At 39.8% G+C, this 21,657-nt stretch overlaps 1 protein-coding gene across 1 annotated transcript; it reads left to right on the top strand.

Moving 5' to 3' along the window:
* The first annotated feature begins 726 nt into the window (after positions 1–726).
* Positions 727–21,247, top strand: spryd7b (SPRY domain containing 7b). The gene is made up of 5 exons (XM_060832935.1): positions 727–868; positions 12,723–12,839; positions 14,315–14,481; positions 16,569–16,671; positions 18,017–21,247. Exons 1-5 carry the CDS (start codon positions 763–765, stop codon positions 18,112–18,114), a joined length of 591 nt encoding a protein of 196 aa, XP_060688918.1. The 5' UTR covers positions 727–762; the 3' UTR covers positions 18,115–21,247.
* Positions 21,248–21,657: the final 410 nt, after the last annotated feature.

The raw sequence follows: 21,657 nt of genomic DNA, 5'->3' as shown, positions 1-21,657 counted from the left end.
TGACTGATTGTGGAATTTGAATTCAGTTTTTAAAAATCTGGAATTAAGAATGTAATGATGACTGTGAGTCCATTGTCTATTGCTGGTTCACTAATGTCATTTATGTAAGAAAACTGCCATTTTTACCTAGTCTGGATGAAATGTGACTCCTGACCCACACTAATGTGATTGACTCCTGACTGCCCTTGGGAAATTAGGGACAAGCAATCAATGCTGGGCTAGCCAGCGACCCCCTCATCCCGGGAATGAATAAATCTCCTGGCCAACCATTCCTCCCCCAATAAAATTACCAAAAGTGTACTGAGTTGTCATTACTCTGCATTTTTTTTGTGAAACTTTCAGAGAATTGTCTCGACTTTTATCATTTATTGGGGTGCAGCTACTTCTAAGAAAGCAGGCACATATTGCCCAATCCTCCTTGCCCTTGGTACAGTTGGTGGGATCTCCTTGAACTGCTGCAGTCCACAATGTGACCATGCTATCAAATTGGGATTCTCAGCAATTTTGACCCAGCCACACCCCTGCCTGTGGAACGTGTTGGAATCTGTCTAAGTGGCTGTTTTGTCATTGGAACCACTTCCAATCAGAACCAGCGCCAATTCCAAGCAGAAAGTGCATGCGCAGTAAGTGCGGTCGAACGGGCGGGTGACGTTTATGGGGGGGAGGGGGCGTGGCCCACTCGACGGCCGGCTGCGTCTCGTGCTCGTGACGTCAGCGCGCGTTCGGGGAGCCGGTGACGTCGGTGAGGTGGAGGTTGGGAAGATGGCGTCGTCCGCGTTGTGCTGCCTGAGATGGTGTGGGGATGGAGGCTCTGGGCACATTCAGCTGAAAGAAATGCCTGCTGTTCAGTTAGACACACAGCACATGGGTGAGTCAGCGAGCGGCCGGCCGGATCTAACACCTATGATTAGGATTCACCTCCGAAAGCAAATCAGCAGACTTCCTCATGCCAGTTATTTCCTCGGCGTCACCCCCCTCCCGCTGGGTACTCGCCACTTTAAGTGTTTGAAGATGAGGAGGAGGAGGAGGAGGAGGCGGCATGTTAGATGTGTACAATCTGAAATTAAACACCTCTACAGTTAATCACATACATTACTGCAGCCCACTCCTTAGACGCTGTTGTGATGCATGATTGAGCCTTCGGCTCGAGAATTGTTTTAACTTAAACTAAAGTCTACTAACTGGATATTTGTATTTATTTAACAACGATATTGTTAATTGGCGTCTCCTGCAGCTTCTAAAGATCAAGAATCGTAGGTTCCCAATTTTAGACAGGGGCGCCTAACTTGAATCATTGACTCGATAATCTCAATGTCTGTGTTAAGTAGCCCAGCATATGACCAGTTTTCTGCCTTTGGGCAATATTAGTTATTGTGACATTAGAAGGTGATGAACATTGTGATCGGAGTGTTGTTAGGTTGTGGCATCAGGGCAGTGTCATTAGGCATTTTGATACAAGGTAGTGTTGATAGGCGTGTGATACCAATGCGCCACTAGGCGTTGAGCATCGATTAATAATATTCATTTACTAAATAATTATTCATTTTAAATGTAGGAAAGATAACAGCCAAAGAAAAATAAATCTGGCAGTATCATGTTATGATTTGGAGAGGGACTTAAAATCAAAATTGCAACTTCTGTGTATTGAATGAAACGATAAGTCATGATTTCACATTTTAAATTTTAAAAGACCCTGTACAACAACTAAACAAAGTATGCACTACTAATTTAGTGCTATGTTTTGAAAACCATTATTCCTTAAACCCAAAGTCTATTTTTTTTTCCATCCAAGACTTCCCTGTATATCTCAGACTCTCAAAGATTCTGTACTTTTGGGGACCAAACCAAAGAACATCACTTCTCGTAGGTATTCACTTTGTTTCCCCCAGATCTTGGTATTCTGACTTTTGAGGTGGTGGGGGTGGGAGGGAAACGGGGAGTCTTTCCATTAGCATTCAACCAAGTGAACCTCATTGAGAACCTCAGGATTGTAGACATTGCAGCTCAAGGAAGAGTATCACTGCTTTCTTGCTCAGTGACTTCAAAATTTAAAAAAAAAATTTTCCATTAGCTCTTTACTACTGGTCTCTACTACACAAACACCACTGCTGTCAACATCTCTGCTCATGTGTGGAAAAAAAACAGACTGACCAAACACAGAGTACTTCTCTGTAACCTATCTCCATTGTAATTTACCTGACAACCCTTTGTCCCAGTTGGAGCCGCAAACTCATTAAATTTAACTTCCCAAACCTCATTTTTGATCTGACAAGTATATAGATATTTTGAGACCTTCCCTTGTTTATTGGTTGCTTTTCAATCTTTTGGTCTATGAAATGGCAAATACTTCATTTGGAAGACAGGACCATTCTTCTCAGACTTACTGTCTTCAGTTTTGCATCTAAATAGACCCATCCATTGTTTTAGTCTATCAGCGTTCTAACGTTGATTTTTTAGAATTATTGGCACGTATATGAAAATAGTGGTGTTTTTCCGCATGCAAAATGCAAAGTGTCACCTTGCTCTGGTGCTGTCTTGAAACACTGAATATAATGCAAGATTTTACTGCAGAGTTCATCATTTCCTCTTCTTGTTACCCTCTGCTACTCTCTGTTCGCTGCTTGACATCGTCCGAGTCTCCGTAATGGGCTCTGGAGTCTGAGTTATGGGCTCACCTCCATCATTGTCACCACTCCTGCAAGCACAGTGTCTGAGCTGTAGCCATGGGCCTGGTCTTGTATATCCTGCCAGAACACCCAATATGTTTATACATCATCCGTGATGTATAAATACCTTGGGTGTTGTGACACTTTGCTGAATTTGTGTTTCAGTTACTTCAGTTACTTGGGCGGCACGGTGGCACAGTGGTTAGCACTGCTGCCTCACAGCGCCAGGGACCTGGGTTCAATTCCCGCCTCAGGCGACTGACTGTGTGGAGTTTGCACGTTCTCCCCGTGTCTGCGTGGGTTTTCTCCGGGTGCTCCGGTTTCCTCCCACAGTCCAAAGATGTGCGGGTTAGGTGAATTGGCCATGCTAAATTGCCCGTAGTGTTAGGTAAGGGGTATATGTAGGGGAATGGGTGGGTTGCGCTTCGGCGGGTCGGTGTGGACTTGTTGGGCCGAAGGGCCTGTTTCCACACTGTAAGTAATCTAATCTAATATCTAAAAAAATGAATTTTCCTCAAAAGAAAACATATTCCTACAACATATGAATCATGAAATTAGATGTTTTCACAATATATGGTTAATCATTATGACATCATGGATGATGTATGTCCGCCATGTTATTAAGAGATGCCAGTCATGGGAGCACACTTGTTTAATCATAGAATTCAATTTAAAAATACATAGAGGCTTTAGGAAAAAAGGTGTTATGGCCTTAGGCCTAGCCTGCTCTCTCTTTTCATGTGATTAGATAGTTACAGTCACATTTATTCATCATGTTATAATCTCTTGTACCCTTTTTCTTTAGAATCTATATCAACAGATTGAATAGATGTTGTCAGAAACAATCCCTGAAAGTGAGTTTCACAGCCTCAACTTAGTGGAGAGGTTCTCCTGCCGCCTCCTGTTTACTGTGAAATTGTAATGTTTCAATTTCCTTGATCTTACTGTACAATTACTGCTTATTCTAAATAAGTACCTTTCTTTGTTACATTATGTGCATTTTTAAGCCAAAATAAGTTCTTCTAGTTTTCGATCCTTCACCTTTCCTCATCTCAGGCACATCCTAATTAATGTTGAAAAAGCACAGCAGGTTAGACAGTATCTGAGGAGCAGGAGAGTCAACATTTTGGGCATGAAACTTTCATCAGGAATGTATAGGGGGAAGGGGGCTGAGATACTGATGGTAGGGTGGGGTTGGTGCTGGACAGAAGGTAGCTGGGAAGGTAGATGCAGGTGGAGGGTTCATTTTGATAGGTCAGTGGGGAGGGTGGAGCAGACAGGTGGGATAGGTCAAGAGGGCGGTGCCGTGTTAGTTCTGGGATCAGGTGTGAGGAGGGGAGATTTGCAAACTAGTGAAGTCAATGTTGATGCTGTGATTGAAGAGTCCCAAGGTGGAAGATGAGGCATTCTTCCTCTAGTCATCGGATGGCTAGGATTTGGCAGTGGAGGTGGCCCAGGACTTGCATGTCCTTAGTGGGATGGGAGGGGGAATTAAAGTAGTCAACCACATGTCGGTGGGGCTGTTGGATGCGTGTGTCCCAGAGAAGTACCCTGACATGTTCCATGAGTTGGCGTTCTGTCTCCTCTATGTAGAGAAAATAAGAGCAACAGACACAGCAGGTGAGGTTGGTGAATGTGCAGGAAAATTTCTGCAAGATGTGAGAAGATCCTTTGGGGCCTTGGATGGAGATATGAGCGCTTCTTGTAGCGGCAACAACAGAAGGTGTGCAGGGTGTGGATCTAGGGAGTCACAGAGGGAATGGTCTCTGTGGAATGCAGATAAGGGTGGGAGGGAAATATGTCTCTAGTCGTTGGAATGGTGGAGGATAATGTGCTGTATCCAAATATTAATGGGGCAGAAGGTGAGGACCGGGGGACTCTATCCTTGTTGCAGTTGGAGGGGTGAAGCTCAAGGGGCAGAAAGTGCCCCCCGCCCCCACCCCCCACCCCTCCACCAACCCACCCCCCACCCCCACCAACCCACCCCCCACCAACCCACCCCCCACACCGGCACCTTCCCTTGCTACAAGAGGTGTAAAATCTGCGCCCACACCTTTCCTCTCACCTCTGTCCAAGGCCCCAAAGGAACTTCAGATCCGGCAGAGATTTTCCTGCACTTCCACCCACCTCGTCTACTGTGTCCATTACTCTTTCTGGTCCCCTCTACAGCAGGGAGACGACACCAACCCACGGAGCATTTCAGAGAACATGTCTGGGACACACACACCCAACAATCCCACCGCCCTATGGCCAACCACTTCAACTCCCTATCCCACTCCATCTACAACATGCAAGTCCTGCTCCTCCTCCACAGCTAAATCTTAGCAGCCCACCAACTGAAGGAAGAATGCCTCATCTTCAGCTTTGGGACCCATGAACCACACAACATCAACATCGACTGCACTCATTTCCAAATCTTCCCTCCCCTCACCTCATCCCAGATCCAATGCCCTGTTGACCTGTCCTACCTGTCCATCTTCCTCCCCACCTATCTGCCCCACCCTCCTACCAACCTATCACAATCACCCCCATCTGCATCCACCTATTACATGCCTTCCCAGCTACCTTCCCTCCCCCCCCCCCCCCCAACTTTCCTACCCTCCTAATTATCTCTTCCTCCCCCCGTCACCACCCCCCAACATTCCTAATGAAGGACTTATGCCCGAAATGTCAACCTCCCGCTCCTTGAATGCTACCCGATCTGCTGTGCTTTTCCAGCGCCATACTTTGATTCTGACTCTTCAGCATCTGTAGTCCTTACTTTTCCCCACATGCTAATTAGTCCAAGGCTTAAATGCATGTGGAAACATATTATTACAATTTACATTTGATATTTCAAGCAATTGTAACTGATTTGTCACATATAATTGAGCATTCCTACCCACCCTGGATGAAGAGTATTCATGTTTTACAACTCAATTGTACAATGCTAAGGAATCATTGTATTGAAAGGGAGCATTTTTGCTGTGGCTCAGTTTGTGATTAAACCCTGATGTACCACTTGAGATAAAATTAGAACAAAAGATTAAAGGAAAATGTTAAACCTATTAGCTGCTGATATTACATAAAATTAATATTATGTAATAGATGAATCACTAAAAGCTGGAATACAAGTTCAGCAGGTAATAGGTAAGGCAATGGAGAATTAAATTAGGGTGGTTTCACTAAACATATACAAGGTTTTAGTCAGACCATAGTTGGAAAACCGTGAGAAGTTTTGGCTTCCTTTCTATGGAAAGATAATGGCATTGGAGATGGTGCAGAGAAGTTTCACTAGGCTGATATTAAATATGGAAGGACCCTCTTTTGAGGAGACAGAGCAGATTGGGCCTGTAATCATTAAAATCATTAAGGATGACCTTATTGAAACATACAGGCTTCTTTCGGGATTTGACAGAGTAGATGCAGAAAGATGATTTTGCCTTGTTGGAAAGCCTAGGACCAGAAAGCATAATCTCAGAATAAAGGGTCAGACACTTAAGACAGATGAGGAGGAATTTTTTCTGAGGGTAGTGAATTGGTGGAAAACTTTACCACAAAAGGCTGGGTCATTAAGTACATACAGGGTTGGGTTTGGCAGCTTTTTAATCAATAAGGAAATCAAGGGTTATACTGAAAAGGTTGGAAAGTGAGTTGAGGATTATTCAATCAGCCATGATAGTCATGATGGAGCAGGCGTTGTAAACTGATTGGCCTACTCCTGCTCTTATATCTTGTGATGAAAGCTTATGAGAGCTGATGAAATATTGGGTTTTTTTTAAACACCAGATGGACTTTATCAGTGCAGTCATGCTATTTGGAATGAAAAATGTACCAATGTTCCTATAATTAATCAGTAAAGTAACTAGGGGACTTTGACATTGTGCTGTTTCCATCAGTTACATTGTTTATAGTCAAACCTGGGAGGAGTATTTGCACCTTTTTGGCTGAACTGTTTTGATCAGCTATAAAATGCTTTAACTTTGGCCACAAAGTGAACTTAGAAAGGCCAAGGTGACTTACCCATGGGAAAAAGTGAATTCACACCTAGAGAGGCAAACAGGTTACTTTGGATTTTCCTGGATCTAAGATAAGATGTGAAATTTTACATTATGTTGGCATAGGTGGACTCTATCATGTTTTTTGTGAACATTATCACTCGTTGCATCCTCACCAGGTTTGTTGAATAAAGACTGAAAGAATGAATTAAAGTTATCGATGAAAATTTGAACATTCTACTGCCAACTTTATTTTCAACCATGCTGAATTATGCAAAGCTCTTCAAGCTGGCTGTTGAAGGCAGAGACATTGTTTAGGGACTATTTTGCTGCAAGTTAATGATATGGGGATAGAACAGTTAACCATTTAATTTGCAAAACAAAACTACATGTCATCAAAAAATTAACCATTGGTAAAGAGATATTGAGTCTTTACTGGCTGGACATAACTTTGAAATACACATCTGCAACAACATGGAAGAAGAAACTTATTCACATGGGCCACAATCCTTTGACTTTCTTAGAAAAATTTCAGGACAAGTATTTATGATTATTTCAGTGGAGCTTAATTCTCTAGCCACACAGTTTGAAAACTGTTTACAAGCCTGCAAAATAAATTGTAATCACAGATGCTTTGAGAGCGTACATTACCAGATACTGTGTGGTGAGTGAAAAAAATTGTGTTCTTTGTATATTAAATGTTAACGTAATTATTCTAAGTATTATATAGAACTTGTAAAATGACCATTATTCACCAATGAAAATGTCTCAGATACATTTTCACTGATCTTTGGTGATTTCTTTAAAACAAGTTTTGAAGCTTAGCTTTAGAATTTGTTGTATGAAGTGCTTTGGTTATACAACTGGAACAAAACAAACCAGCTACAATTTAGAAGGTCAGAGTTTTTAAGTTCAAGAAAAACACCCAACACTTGAAAGATTTTTTTTAGTTTTATTCCTGGTTTTAAGCAGACATGTGAAGTGTTTTTATTTATTCATTTTGTGGGATGTGGACATTGCTGGCTGGCCAGCAGTTTTTGCCCATCCCTAGTTGCCCTTGAAAAGGTGGTGGTGAGCTGCTGCCTTAAACCGTTGCAAGTCCACATGCTGCAGGTTGTCCCAAAATGCCATCAGTTGGGAAATTCCAGGATTTTGACCCAACAGCAGTGAAGGAAAGGTGATCTATTTCCATGTCAGGATGGTTAGTAGCCTGGAGGGGAATTTGAAGGTCGTGGTGTTCCCAAAAATCTGCTGATCTTTGTCCTCAATGGAAGTGGTCAAGCGTTTGGAAGGTGCTGTCTCACGATCTTAGAGTTCATCTTGTGGATAGTACACACTGCTGCTACTTAAGGTCAGTGGTGGACGGAGTGGATGTTTGTGTGTTTGGTGCCAATCAAGTGGGCTGCTTTATCGTGGATGGTGTCAAGCTTCTTGAGTACTGTTGGGGCTGCACTCATCCAGGCACGTGGGGAGTATTCCATCACACTCCTGACTTGTGCCTTGTAAATGGTGGACAGGCTTTGGGGAATAAGGTGCTGAGTTCTCATTGTAGTATTCCTAGCCTCTGACCTGCTCTTGTAGCCACTGTGTTTATGTGGTGAGTCCAGATGAGGTTCTGGGCAATGATAACCCCCAGAATGTTGACAGTGGGGGAAATTCGGTGATGGTGACACCATTGTGTGTCAGGGAGCAGTCGTTATAAACTGTCTCTTATTGGTGATGATCATAGCCTGGCCTTTGTGTGGCAGGAATGTTGCTTGGTTGCTTGTCAGCCCAAGCCTGGATACTGTCCAGATCTTGTTGCTTCATTATGAGGAGTCACAAACAGTGCTGAACATTGTGCAATCATCAGCCAGTTTCCCCACTTCTGACCTTATGATGGAGGGAAGCTCAATAATGAAGCAGCTGAAGATGATGGGACCTATGACACTACCCTGAGGAACTCTGCAGAGATGTCATGGAGCTGAGATGACTGACCTCCCACAACCATGATCATCATCGTGTGTGTCAGGCATGACTCTAACCACCAGAGAGTTTGCCCCCATTTTCCTATTGATTCCAGTTTTTCTAGGGCTCCTTGATGCCACATTTGGTCGAATACAGCCATGATGTCAGGACAGTAACACTCACCCCTGGAATTCAGCTCTTTTGTCCATGTTTGAACCAAGGCTGTCAGGAGCTGAGTGGTCCTGGCAGAACCCAAGTTGGGTGTCATGGAGTATGTGCTGCTTTGTAGCACTGTTGACAAATACCTTCCAAGATTTTTTTGTTAAACTGATGATTGACAATATGATGGGATTGTAATTGGCCAGTCCTGCTTTTATGTACAGGAAACAATTGGACAATTTTCCAACTTGTCAGATATATGACATTGTTGTAGCTGTACTGGAACAGCTTGGCTAGGGAATGGCAATGTCTGGAGCACAATTCTTCGGTACTATTGCTGGAATGTTGTCAGGATCTGTAGCCTTTGCAGTATTTAGTGTCTCCAACCATTTTTTGATATCACATGGAGTGAATTAAATTGGCTGAAGACTGGTTATGTAATGCTGTGGACTTCTGGACAAGGCTGAAATGAATCATGCACTCAGCACTTCTGGCTGAAGGTTACTGCGAAAGCATCAGCCTCATCTTTTGCACTGATGTGCTGTGCTCTTCAATTGAGGATGGGATATTTGTGGAGCCACATCCTCCAATGAGTTGTTTAGTCACTCACCACTGTTCATGACTGGATGTGACAGGACTGCAGAGCATAGATTTGATCCGTTGGTTGTGAGATCACTTAGCTCTATATATCACTTGCTTCTTCTGTTGCTTTGCATCCGAGTAGTCCTGTTGGGTGGCTTCACCATGTTGACACTTTATCTTCAGGCATGCTTGGTGTTGCTTCCTGGCATGTTCTTCTGAACTCCCCTTTGTACCAAAGTTGAACTCCTGGCTTGATGATGGTTGTGTGGAGATATGCCAGGCTATGAGGTTGCAGATTGTGTTTGAGTACAGTTCTTCTAATGGCCCACAGTATCACATGGATGCCCAGGCTTGAGCTGCTATACCTGTTTGAAGTCTCCCATTTGGCACGATGATAGTGCCACACAACAGGGAGGTTATTCTGTGTGAAGGTAGGACTTTGTCTCCGCAAGGACTATGCGGTAGTTACTCTTACTAATATTGTCTTGGACAGATGCATTTGCAAATGGCAGATGAACAATATGTTGGTTCCCTCACCACCTGTTGCAGACCCAGAGTTTTTAAACTATGTCCTTTAGGATCCGACCAGCTTGATCGGTAGTACTGATGCTGAGTCACTGTTGGTGATAGACATTTAAGTGTGCCTTTGCCACCCTCCATGCTTCCTCCAAGTGTTGTTCAACATGGGGAAGTACCAGAGGTTTCCTTGCCCATGTTTAATTTGAAGCCATGAGACCTCATGGGGTCCGGACCCCATGTTGAGGATTCCCAGGGCAACTCCCTCCCAACACCCCTGCTGACTCGGTCCTGCCAGTAGGACAAACATATCCAAGGATGGTGTTGGTGTCTGGGATATAGTCATACTTACGGAATCATACCTTACGATATCAGGCTGTTGCTTGACTAGTCTATGAGACAGCTTTCTTAATTTTGGCATTGTTTCCTGTCCGCTGTCTAGGTCACTGTCAGGTGATCTGTCCGGCTTCTTTTCATTTGAAACTTTGTAGTGTTTGGCTTGCTCGGCCATTTCAGAGGGCAACTAAGAGTCAACCACATTGCTGTTGGCCTGGAGTCACGCAGACCAGTCTAGATGGGTTTTTCTGACAACTGATGATGATTTCATGGTCAGTGGATTCTTAATTCCACATTTTTAAAAATCTTATTGAATTCAAATTCTACCATTTGCTATGGTGGGATTTGAACGTGGGCCCCCAGATTAATAACTAGTGGTAATACCACTAAGTCATTGCTTGAATGAAGATAGTGCTCCTGAGAAAGAACAGAGTGAAACTAAATCACTTTAGAGTAAAGAGTTAGTGTCAGTCCTAGACCTGAAGAGGTTACTTAAAGCTTGAGTTAATTTAAGATCAGGTGGATACTAACTTCCAGAAGCCATCTGTAGTTCCAGCCTACTGTTAAAAGCTGTATTTGTTGACACCACCATGTGCATGCTATGTATCACTTAATTCCCCTCTCCCCGAATATGCATGCATTTGTGTCCTCACTGTCTGCCCCTTCCCCCGAATGCACATCTTAACTCCACACCGCTGACTCCATTTCAAAATCTCGCTTCCCTTGTGCATACGCAGTGCAGCATTTGCATATAACATCTAACATTTACACAATGATTTAGAGACGTTTATAAGTGAGAATGCATATTTCAGGATTAACACCCATGCACAGTTCTCCATAATTCGCATGTCATTAGGCATGTTTTAACCAATTTAAGTGTTAGAGACAGGGAGTCTGTTGTGTAGATTGTATGACTAGTGTTGGATACGGTATAGGGATGGTTTTTAGGTATTTTACAAAAGCTGTTTTGTTTCACTTCAATTTATGAAAGGACGTTATAGGATTATAAGTTTACTGTTTTAAAATCTGCATTTTTGTTAGAATAAACCAAAGTATCTACTATGTATATTATTTCTTCTGTTATGAAACTTACTGTTAAGTCAAAATCTGTCACATTATGTGCTTATGTTTCAGCTGCTAATTTTTAACCTTCATTCAACAATGCAGTGAATACTGTATTTCTGATAAACTTCATGAGTAGTGCTTGGCAGTACACAAGTACAAGATTTTGTCTTTGAACAAAGATCAAGATTTGCTAAAGCCATGAACTTAATTGAAAACTGAGAGACCACCTGTTGAATAATAACATCAGCTGGAATTACAACACAATAGGTTTGGGGTTAATATTGACCTGAAACAGAATTGGACTAGCCATATAAATACTGCCAAAGCAGTTGAGAGGCTAGGAGGCCTGCAGCAAGTAACTCCCCTTCTGACTCCTCAGTGTACACCATCTACAAGGCACAAGTCAGGAATGTGATATAACATTCTCCATTTCCTTAGGTGAATGCAGCTCCAACAACACATGAAAAGCTTAACTTTGTTCAAGCTAAAGAAGCCCACCTGATCGATTGTGGATGTGGTGCCAGTCTCTCCATGATTGACACTCTATCATCTAGAAAATGCACTTTGGAAATTCACCAATGTTTCTTATATAGCACTTTCTAAACACATGACCACCACTATCCAGAAGGACTGGGGTAGCAGATATACAGGAACATCACCATTTGCAAGTTCCCCGTCAAGCCATTCATCCTCCTTGTTTGAAACTAAAATATTGGGAAAAGTCCTTTCCAAAAAGTACTGTGGGTCTATCTACACCAAATGGACTGCAGCAATTCAAGAAGGCAACCTTCTTCAGGGTAACTAGGGCTGGGCAAAAATTCCTGGGCCACCCAGTGACATTCCCAATAACTGATTTTAAAAAATAGGTTAAGTAAGTTGGCAAAAAAAATGTGGTTGTTCACCTTGGCAGTAAGAGTGGAAAAAATGTACTTTTAAATGGTGAGAAACTATTATATGTTGCTATTCAGAAGGATTTGGATATTGGAAAGAGTCGATTGAAAAGGACTTTGGTGAGGTCACCCTGAATTACTGTGCACAATTTTGATCCACATACGTGAGGAAGGATATGTTTGCCTTAACAGGTATGCAACAGAAATTGATAGATTGTTGGGGTGAGTCTATGATACCTATGAATAGTATGGGAAAAACTTTCTAGTAAAATGAACTTTGAGGTCAAACTTTGAGGATCAGCTATTATCTTAATGGCAGTGGAGGTTTGAGGAGCAAAATGACCTAACCTGCTTGCATTTCATGAGTTCTAATTTGCTGCCAATATTTAGCCTTCATTCAACAATGTAATGAATACTGCATTTCTAATTAACTTCATGAGTAGCGCTTGGCAGTACACAAGTACAAAATTTTGTCTTTGAGAAAAGATCAAGAATTGCTAAAGCCACAAACTTACTTTGAAAAATCTGTTCATATTTTCTTATTGCTAATTTTGTTCAGATTAACAGATTTGTCTATTTCATAGGAACTGATGTGGTAATTGTGAAAAACGGCAGAAGAATATGTGGTACAGGAGGCTGCTTGGCCAACGCACCTTTGCATCAGAACAAAAGTTACTTTGAATTCAAAGTCCAGTCAACAGGTGAGTAAGATGCTAGAGCAATGGTGGCCCTACTGTATTATTTTAATGGGAATTTTTGTGTTACTTTTGATCTAATCTTATTTTCCCACTACCAAGTGTCATCATTCCCTTTTAAGCATCTCAACAGAATTCTGCTATTCCAGCTTTACTGGGCATAGGTCTTTTCTGAGTTGGAACCAGAATATAATCTTATTTCAAAGTGAACAATAAACATTCAACTAGAATATCAGGTGACATTTAGTATGGTAATATTTCAGTTTTAGAAGAAACTGCTACTATTTTGACTCTAGCATCTGGTGCATTTCTTCCGTATGGTTTATACCCGACCATCATCCTTTAACTGTATTAGCCATCTGATTGCACTGCCAAACTTGTTTTTTTTAATATATTTTTCCCCTTCTTTAAGAACCCATTTTGATCACCTCTCCCAATATCTCCTCCTTTGGCTGAATATTTTTGTCCATTTTCAGTGAAGCATCTTGGGATTTATTTCTGTGCAAAAGGTTGCTTTATAAATGTAAGCAAGTTCAGGAAGGAAATTCCATGTTTGTGTTGTTTCACAAAAAGGTAACCTTGAAGTAAACTTTCACATAACCATTCACCTTTGCTTGTCTGGTTTTAAGTTTTCTCCAGTGTATGTTTTATTCCATTTTATGAAGCCTTTCCTTAGTGTCACTTTTGTGTTACATATAAACAGGACAGAACTGGGTTGACCCAGATCCATTGCTTAGACCGTGCTGTTGTAAAGTCCATCCACAAAGCAAGCAAGCAGTCCAGACTGCTGACTTTATTTCCCTCTATATATACTAATATATATATATATATATATATCAGATGAAACAATGAACCAAATAGTGTCGGCAATTCAAAATGTCAGCCCACTCCTAACCTTCTGGCACAATGTCTTAGATCTTCCAAAAGATCCTTGTTACAAGTAGAATAGCAATTATTATATTTCTTAAATTATTTGGTGTTTAGCTTCAAACGCAAGGGAATTTTGGATTGTGATGTTAAAGGAGGCTAAATTTTTCAAGGTGGTTTTTCAATCACACCATGCTTTATAGATATTTATAAAATCATGAGGGACATGGGTAGGGCGAATAGTCAAGGTCTTTTCCCCAGCAGGGGCTAGAAGGCATAGGTTTAAGGTGAGGAGGAAAGATTCAATAAGGGACCTAAGGGGCAACTTTTCCACACAGAGCGTGGTACATGTGTTGAATGAGCTGCCAGAGGAAGTGGTGGAGGCTGGTACAATTATAGCATTTAAAAAGGCATCTGGATGGGTATATGGGCCAAGTGCTGGCAAATGGATCTAGATTAATTTAGTATATCTCGTCGGCATGGACGCGTTGGACCAAAGGATCTGTTTCCTTGCTGTATGACTCTGACTCTAAATTGAAGCATATTGAGCTGAAGCTTAGACTTGAGGACATAGATATGCATTGTAACCATATTGTACTCTTACTCTGTTTCAGGAGTCTGGGGAATTGGGGTTGCTACCCAAAAAGCTAACCTTAATCAGATTCCATTTGGGCGGGATGCACAAAGTTTGGTGCTTCGACACGATGGAGCCATTTATCACAATAATGAAGAACGAAACAGACTTCCAGCTAACAGTATTCCTCAGGAAGGAGATGTTGTGGTACATAAGAAATTTAAGATATGGAGATTCTATCTACGGCTTTTGGTTTTCAATAGTTTCCTCAATGCATTATGTTTAATGTATGTGTTTTGGATAATTCCCCCTGATATCTCTACAGCTGTGGCTGCTGCAACTGAATGAAGTATTGCTTTTTGCATGTACACTGTTTCTAGAGAAGTGATAATGAACTTGCATCCCCTTCTATATAGAAAGACTTCACCTCTCCTTGTAACTTCAACCTTCAATCTAAATGTAGACATTGCTTTTGGTGAATTGGGTACCAAAGCTATATGGCCTCTAATCTCCGAATTCTCTTTACTAAATACCCACTATCCTTTTAAGGTGTTTCTTAAAATCTACCCCAATTTAAATTTGTGGGGCATTGTCACACTTCCTGATTAATGCTGCCATGGAGCACCCTTGGAAATTTGATTTATTTTAGATGCATAATACAAATATAGGTTATTGGTTGTATTAAAACAATCTTAATTCACGCATCTGATCCATGGTTGAAATCATTTCCTACTGAACAGCACTGTGGGTTTACTTACCCATATGAATTGCAAAGATTCAAGAAAGCATTTCGTATTATCTACTGAAGAGCAGATAAGTTTGGGCAATACATGTCAGTCTCTCCTGCAACACCAACATTCCATGAATAATTTCTTTTTTAAAAAGTGGTCAGTCAGCCATCATAGTAGTGGCTTCCAGTAAATAAAAAGCAATGATCACGTACAATTACAAATTGAAGACAAATTAGTGTTAATTTCAGGCAGTTATCTGGAAAGTTCTTTTAAGTTGGAAATTCCTAGTGATGGTGATTTGATTTTCTCTTGTTTGACAAAAATGTTTATTCTGTCATTGTAGCTAATATCACAGTAGCATTGTATCAGGCTATGCTGAGTCACCCAACTAATATTAACTGCTGTCTACCAAAACAAAATGACGACAATATAAATGTCTGTTGCTGTTGGCTCTTTAAAACTTGCAAAACTTTTTTTACTTTTATAAGTACAATATACCGTGATATTGAATTGACAGCTACGCCAGGTATTCACACTTTTACCCTAGCTGGTTCAAAGTGAAAGGGTAATGTATTTTGCTTCATGCTATCTTAACGTGAGTAAAACAAGATGTTCTGCTTAGATAACCTATTTCAGAGACCAATAGCAGTTGAGAGAACAGGCATAAAGGATGAAGAGAGTTTAAGAGGAGCAGCCTTTCAAGCCAGCTCCACCATTCAGTAAAATAATGATTGCTCTAATTTTAATGTCCACCCTATTTTGCTTCATCCCTGATAATCTTCCATGCCCTTTGTAATCAGGAATCCCCCTCCCTATCTTTCTACTTTGTACCAGTTTAACAGAGCTGAGACACTTGCTAGACCATTTGAGGTAGTTAAGTTAGTGCTGTGAAGTTAGAGTCACATGTAGGTCAGACCAAGATTTCTTTGAATGACAATTAGTTATGGTTACATGGTTGTCAGTAGGCTAGCCTTTAATTCCAGATTTTATCAAATTCAAATTTCACCATCTGTCATGGTGGATTTCAAACCCATGTCCCCAGAACATTACTACTAGGTCACCACTTCTCTAGATGTGCTGGACTGACCCTCACAATTCTTGAACGTCCTGCAGGAAAAACATTAGTATAAGTTTGACGTGCCTGATAGTTGTCCAGTGTATCCTTGCTTGCCCCTATAAAGATACCAGGAATTTACCATAGAATGAATTATTGATGTAGAACCAGATTCTGCTGCACAGAATCAAACTCTTTTGGAAAGACGTTTTAAATCATTCAGATTTTCAAGAAATAAACTTACACACCCTTTAAGTTCTCTTGTTTCAACCAAGAACTGGCTGCAGGTGTGTATTGTTATCAAGCTGTCATTTGACCCCATTTTTCAGTATCAAATTTGTTATTCCATGAGTGACAGGTGTGGTAGTGAATTAATTTTGAAGGGACGCAAAATTAAGGATACAAAATTGAGGTTTTTTTCATTGAATTGTTCTCTATGTATAGTTTATTACAGTTGCATGTAGCTTCAGAATTATACAATAATACAAGTCCCTTTTTTTTTGAAAAAGGGACTCACTTATGATCATGTGGAACTAAACATTTATTTGAATGGAAAAAATATGCATTGTCCAGCATCTGGAATTAGGGGCACAGTATATCCGGTTGTGTACGGTAAGTCAGTTTATGCACTAAGATTCTTGTACTACTTTTGTCTTCATGAGATACTCACATGGATGTAGCCTCAGGGACTACAAAAGTGTTAAAATTTGTTTTCAATTCCATGTATTTGGCAGTGCAGAATTGATGTTCCAATTTATATCTAACAAGAATGAACAGCAAGTATATATATATAAACAATAATATTGAATGGCTTCTTTTTTTGAGGCTCAAATTTTCAGGTTCTAAGAGTTGGGGATTTTGATATTCCTGCAAACTATTGCAAAGATTCCGAGCCTATAGTTATGTGCCCTCTTCGACTGTCTTATAGGAAAGAGACTATAGTTCAAGGCAACCTATGGTGGTGTCATCCTCTCGTATGATTTTGCACACTTAGAAGGCAAACTACAGATGATCTTAAATTTTCTTGACCCCTCTGCATTGATTAAAATGCACTTTTTAAATATATTTCCCCCCCCCCCATTTCAAAATACTGCTTCCTCCTTCCCCTGCTATGATAAAGGCAAGTAATGTTAGTGCTACTTGAGTACCAGGCAATGACCGTCTCCAACAAGAGTCCAGTGTGGAAGCAGTGTGTACTTCTACAACAACTCACCCAGGCTTCTTAGACAGCACCTTTCCAAACTTTTTACCACCTGGAAGGACGATGGCAGCAGCTGCAGAGGAACACCATGCTGATTTGGAACTATTTTACAGTTACTGCAGCAAAACCCTGGCACTCTATCCCCATTAACACTCATTAGGGTCAGCATTTTCGCACTGTTGTACCTACTCGGGTAGACTGTAGTGGTTCAAGATGACAATTCTCCATCACCACCTCAGTGCAATTATGGATGGGTATTTAAATGCTAACTTAGTAATGCCCACATGCCCTGAAAATAAATTTAAGGCAGGCAACCTGCTCCCTAACTGCTTCTGCTATTACCAGCTACTGGTTAAAATTGAAGTGATTGTGGCTCAAAGCAACTATGTCGTGTGTGTGCACGTATATAGAGGGAACATTGGTTCAAAGTGAATTACTGTATAGTTTTTTTTCTCTAAATACATTAGAAATGATGTACATTTGCCTCAAAACAGAATATGCCGCTTTTTACATGACCCCTGGCTAAGCTTTTAATAATCTGATCTAATGTCTCTGTAGCTCAGTACCATATTACCTTTTAATATTTCTGTAAAGCACCTTGAATTTATTAATGATGAGTATCAAATGTTAATCTGTACAAATTGGATTCAGCAGTAAGTGACCAAATTAAATTACCTTTACATTTCATATTTTTAAAAATTCCAGTCAAGAGTACCTGCAAGTAGTTGTCTGATAGTTTATTGTCTTCTTTTCCAGTTGATGACAGTGCAATTTTGGATTGCCAGTTCAGTGAATTTTACAGCCCTCCACCTCCTGGATTTGAAAAGATTTTGTTTGAACAGCAGATCTTCTGATTTTCGCTGCGTAAACATATACGCACTCCTGCACTCTCACCTCGCCAGGTCCTGCCTAGATATGTTGTAATGTGATTTTTTTTTTTGGTTTGCAGTTTTGAATGTTAGCTGTTTGAGTTAGTCAGTACCATAATTGGCAACACAGAATTCCGGTTTATCGTGCATTTGTCTTTGTGTTGTTTATTAATGGGAACAGCACTTTTAAAAAGTGAGCAATGATGTATAAACATGTGCAGTAAATATTAGCTCTTACGCATGTGGTTTTCAGTGGAAGATAAAGAAAATTAGTTATTTCTCCCAGTGATATACAGCACCACAATTGCTGTACCTTCAAAGACCAAAAGAGATTACAGTACCAACATAGCTGAAAATTATTGTGCTCTTAATTTGGTATATTTTAATCCTATGGCTCGATTTTTGGTCTTTAATGCTTTCCTTTCATCACAGCACGTTTTCTCCTTAAATACATTCTTTTCTACAATTGATTTATTTTCCCAGTGCAATTCTCACTTATGATTGTCAGCTTTACAGACTTTGTTTATCTTTCACCTTGCTCTCTTCCTTGATTCTGTTTTGCTTCTTTGAATCTTTAATTGAACAAGTACACCATTGCACATAACATTTACAAAGTCACAACCATAGTTCAGAATTTGAAGCCTTTGTTGTTTTGACACAAAAGTAACCTGAAACTTATGATCAGACTGTCAGTTGTTCAGGTGATTATCATCTAAACAAGAATTGCAGAGTCCAAAAGCTTGGTCACGTTTGGACTGGTTTCCCTCTTAGAAAGTATAACTGCTTTTTTAAAAGCAAAATACAATAATGCTGAATTACAAAATACTAGAAACATTAAGCAGAGCAGACAGTTCTGTGGAAGATAAACAATCCTTTATCACAACTGGATGATATGGATAAATCTCCAGCAAATACAAAACTGGGGGGGAGAAAGAGAGAAAAGAAACAAATAGAAGAGGTTTTTCTGTTTTAGAGTCGAGGGCAGGAATGATAATATTTATTTAATTGGCCCATTGGTGCCTTATTAGCAGGAATTGTGCTGTATGGATGGATCTACAATGTGTCATTAGAACATGAGTGTAACTGACAAAGGAGATTATCACAGTCACTTTTGACTTCAGATTAAAAGGTGCCTGTGCCAAGATTAAGCAACAAAAGGAAAATTAGAAAAATAAAATATTCCCCATAATTTAACCTTAACAAAAAAAAGCCTTTGTTGACTGTGATGGGGAAAATGGCTATGTCAAGTCACTTTCAAAAGAAATTCAAGTTCAGCTTTATTGAATGATTAAAATCATGCAAAATCTTCATTCCTGGCACAGTGTACACCCTAGGACTGAATGTGAATTGCGTCCATTATGCAGTGTTTCTGTGAAATCATGTGCTTTTTAAGAAAAAAATCTAAAATAGCATGAATTGCACTGTCAAGGTGAATGATCTTCATAAAAGGATATTCTTTAATGTCTTTTCATAAAAAATCATTGTATAGGTCAAAGTATTCACGTATGTCATTTGTACTATCTATCTTTGTCACTAGTTGTATAAAACAGTTAATATTGTACAGTGGAAATATTGTGGTTATATAAGCAAACCTTAGGCCATGTGCATAATATATTTGAGAGTTCAGTTTTCTGAAAAATTTTAGACACTTGTGAGGGGTTTATGGCACTTGAATAATCTAGAAACTGTAATCAGAATGTAGAGTTATGAACCTAGAGGGTCAATATTTATTTACTAAATCATTGAACAATGTTCCCAAAGTTCAGGCAAATTAAGGTTGCTTTTACAGTGATTAATGAGAATAAACACTTACTTGGAGAACCATATCTTTGGTACTTCACAGACACGAAGGACTGTACATTAGATGTTAGTGGAACTGTGTAATGAACATTTTGATGGTTTAGCTCATTTCAGAGGCCTTTGTTATCATCTCAGCTACCATTGTAAAGAAATATCGATTTCTATCCAAATATCAGAAACATACCATTGAAACCGGTTGAATGCGAGTGATAATCATTTTTCTGTTGTCTGTGTTTTTAAAGAGAAATTAAAGCATTGAGAAGAAGTGTAGAATGATGCACTATTTGCATCAGTAACAATTTCAGCCTCCAGATAGCTTCCTTCAAGCCCATGGTGCAATAACACCCTCCCTTACTAGATTTAAATTGTTTTCACTAGTTTACTCTGAATTGCTATCCCAGCACAGTTTACCTAGTCGAGTTTATCATCTAGTATTCTTCTGAACTATCTGCTCGCTGAACTATAGAGATTGAGTTTTTATTCTACATGTCTAGAATGAAGATATTTCCCTTGCTCTTCCCTACTTAATCCAATATTTTTATGTATCTTTGTAAAGTAGTTTACAGACCCTGACAAAGTACTCCAAAAACATGATGATTACATTATACAAACCTTAGTATAGCTCCAGTTGGTTAGTTTGATTATATTCCCATGACCCATTTTATAACTACAAATTTTCCACATTAAATACACACTGCGAGGCTTCATAATGTGGGGTCTGTTTTACATGTAGGGCTGCCTGCTGACTTCTGCCTTAAATAAAATTCAGATGCTTTGTGAAGGACAATAGCTTGGACAGTCAGTTAACACTTTGCCAAGACTTTGGTTCTGTGTTCAGTCACTTATCCAAGAGATAGGTTTTAAGCAAAATCTTGAAATGGGGTAAGAAATGCAGGTAGCTTCATTTAAAGTTTGGAAAAGAAATTTCATGGGCATTAGTGAACAGGAATAGTTTTTCTTTAACATTGAAACGGAATTCTATTTCTTTTTCAATTGCTATCAACCATTGGTGAAGTAGTGTACTGTTAAACTCAGAGCCAAAAGGGCAAGTGAGTTTACTGTTTGTGTATTTCATTTTGTTTGCTTTATATTGCTCATGCAAAGTGGCAAAACTGGTTTGTGCCAAGGATATGAAATATGTCAAGTGAGTGTGGTTAACTCTTAAATAACAATACTAAACTTTAAGATAAATGTACATTTAACTAAAATGGTTGTTTGAAATATATATTAATTTGTGACCACTGGCATGTAACAAACATTGACATATTTTGCCTGTCAATTATTAAAATTAGATTTTGGGAAGTAAGTTGAATGTTATTTTGTAAAAATAAATATTGGTTTTCCACTCTGAATTGTAACAAATTCTTTTGAGGTCAAACAGGCTGTTTACAGGGATTTGGTCTTTAAATTATTACAACTTTTGTTGAAGCGTTATCTGCAGCTTTTACTCACCTTAGCATACGCAAGGTGCTGCAACCAGGAATGGTCTTGTATGACCTTTGTTTTAAGAGAAGCATTCTAGCTGCAAGTGAATCTGGGATTGATATGACAGGAATAGTGCAAAAATATTACTTTTAGATTATTTGGTTTCTTCTGAGTTCTCCAATTCCTGAAGCACTGAGATACTATAAGAACTAATTAATCCTGAGAAATAAATACTACCAAATATCAAATTCATTTGGTAAAATTTATTCACCAGTACATAATTTAAATATTAAAAATTTCAGT

The sequence above is a fragment of the Hemiscyllium ocellatum genome, chromosome 12, assembly GCF_020745735.1.
Source record: "Hemiscyllium ocellatum isolate sHemOce1 chromosome 12, sHemOce1.pat.X.cur, whole genome shotgun sequence".
In the NCBI taxonomy this organism is placed as follows: Eukaryota; Metazoa; Chordata; class Chondrichthyes; order Orectolobiformes; family Hemiscylliidae; genus Hemiscyllium; species Hemiscyllium ocellatum.
The sequence above is the reverse complement of the archived record's forward strand: the minus strand, read 5'-3'. Positions and strand labels throughout refer to the sequence as shown.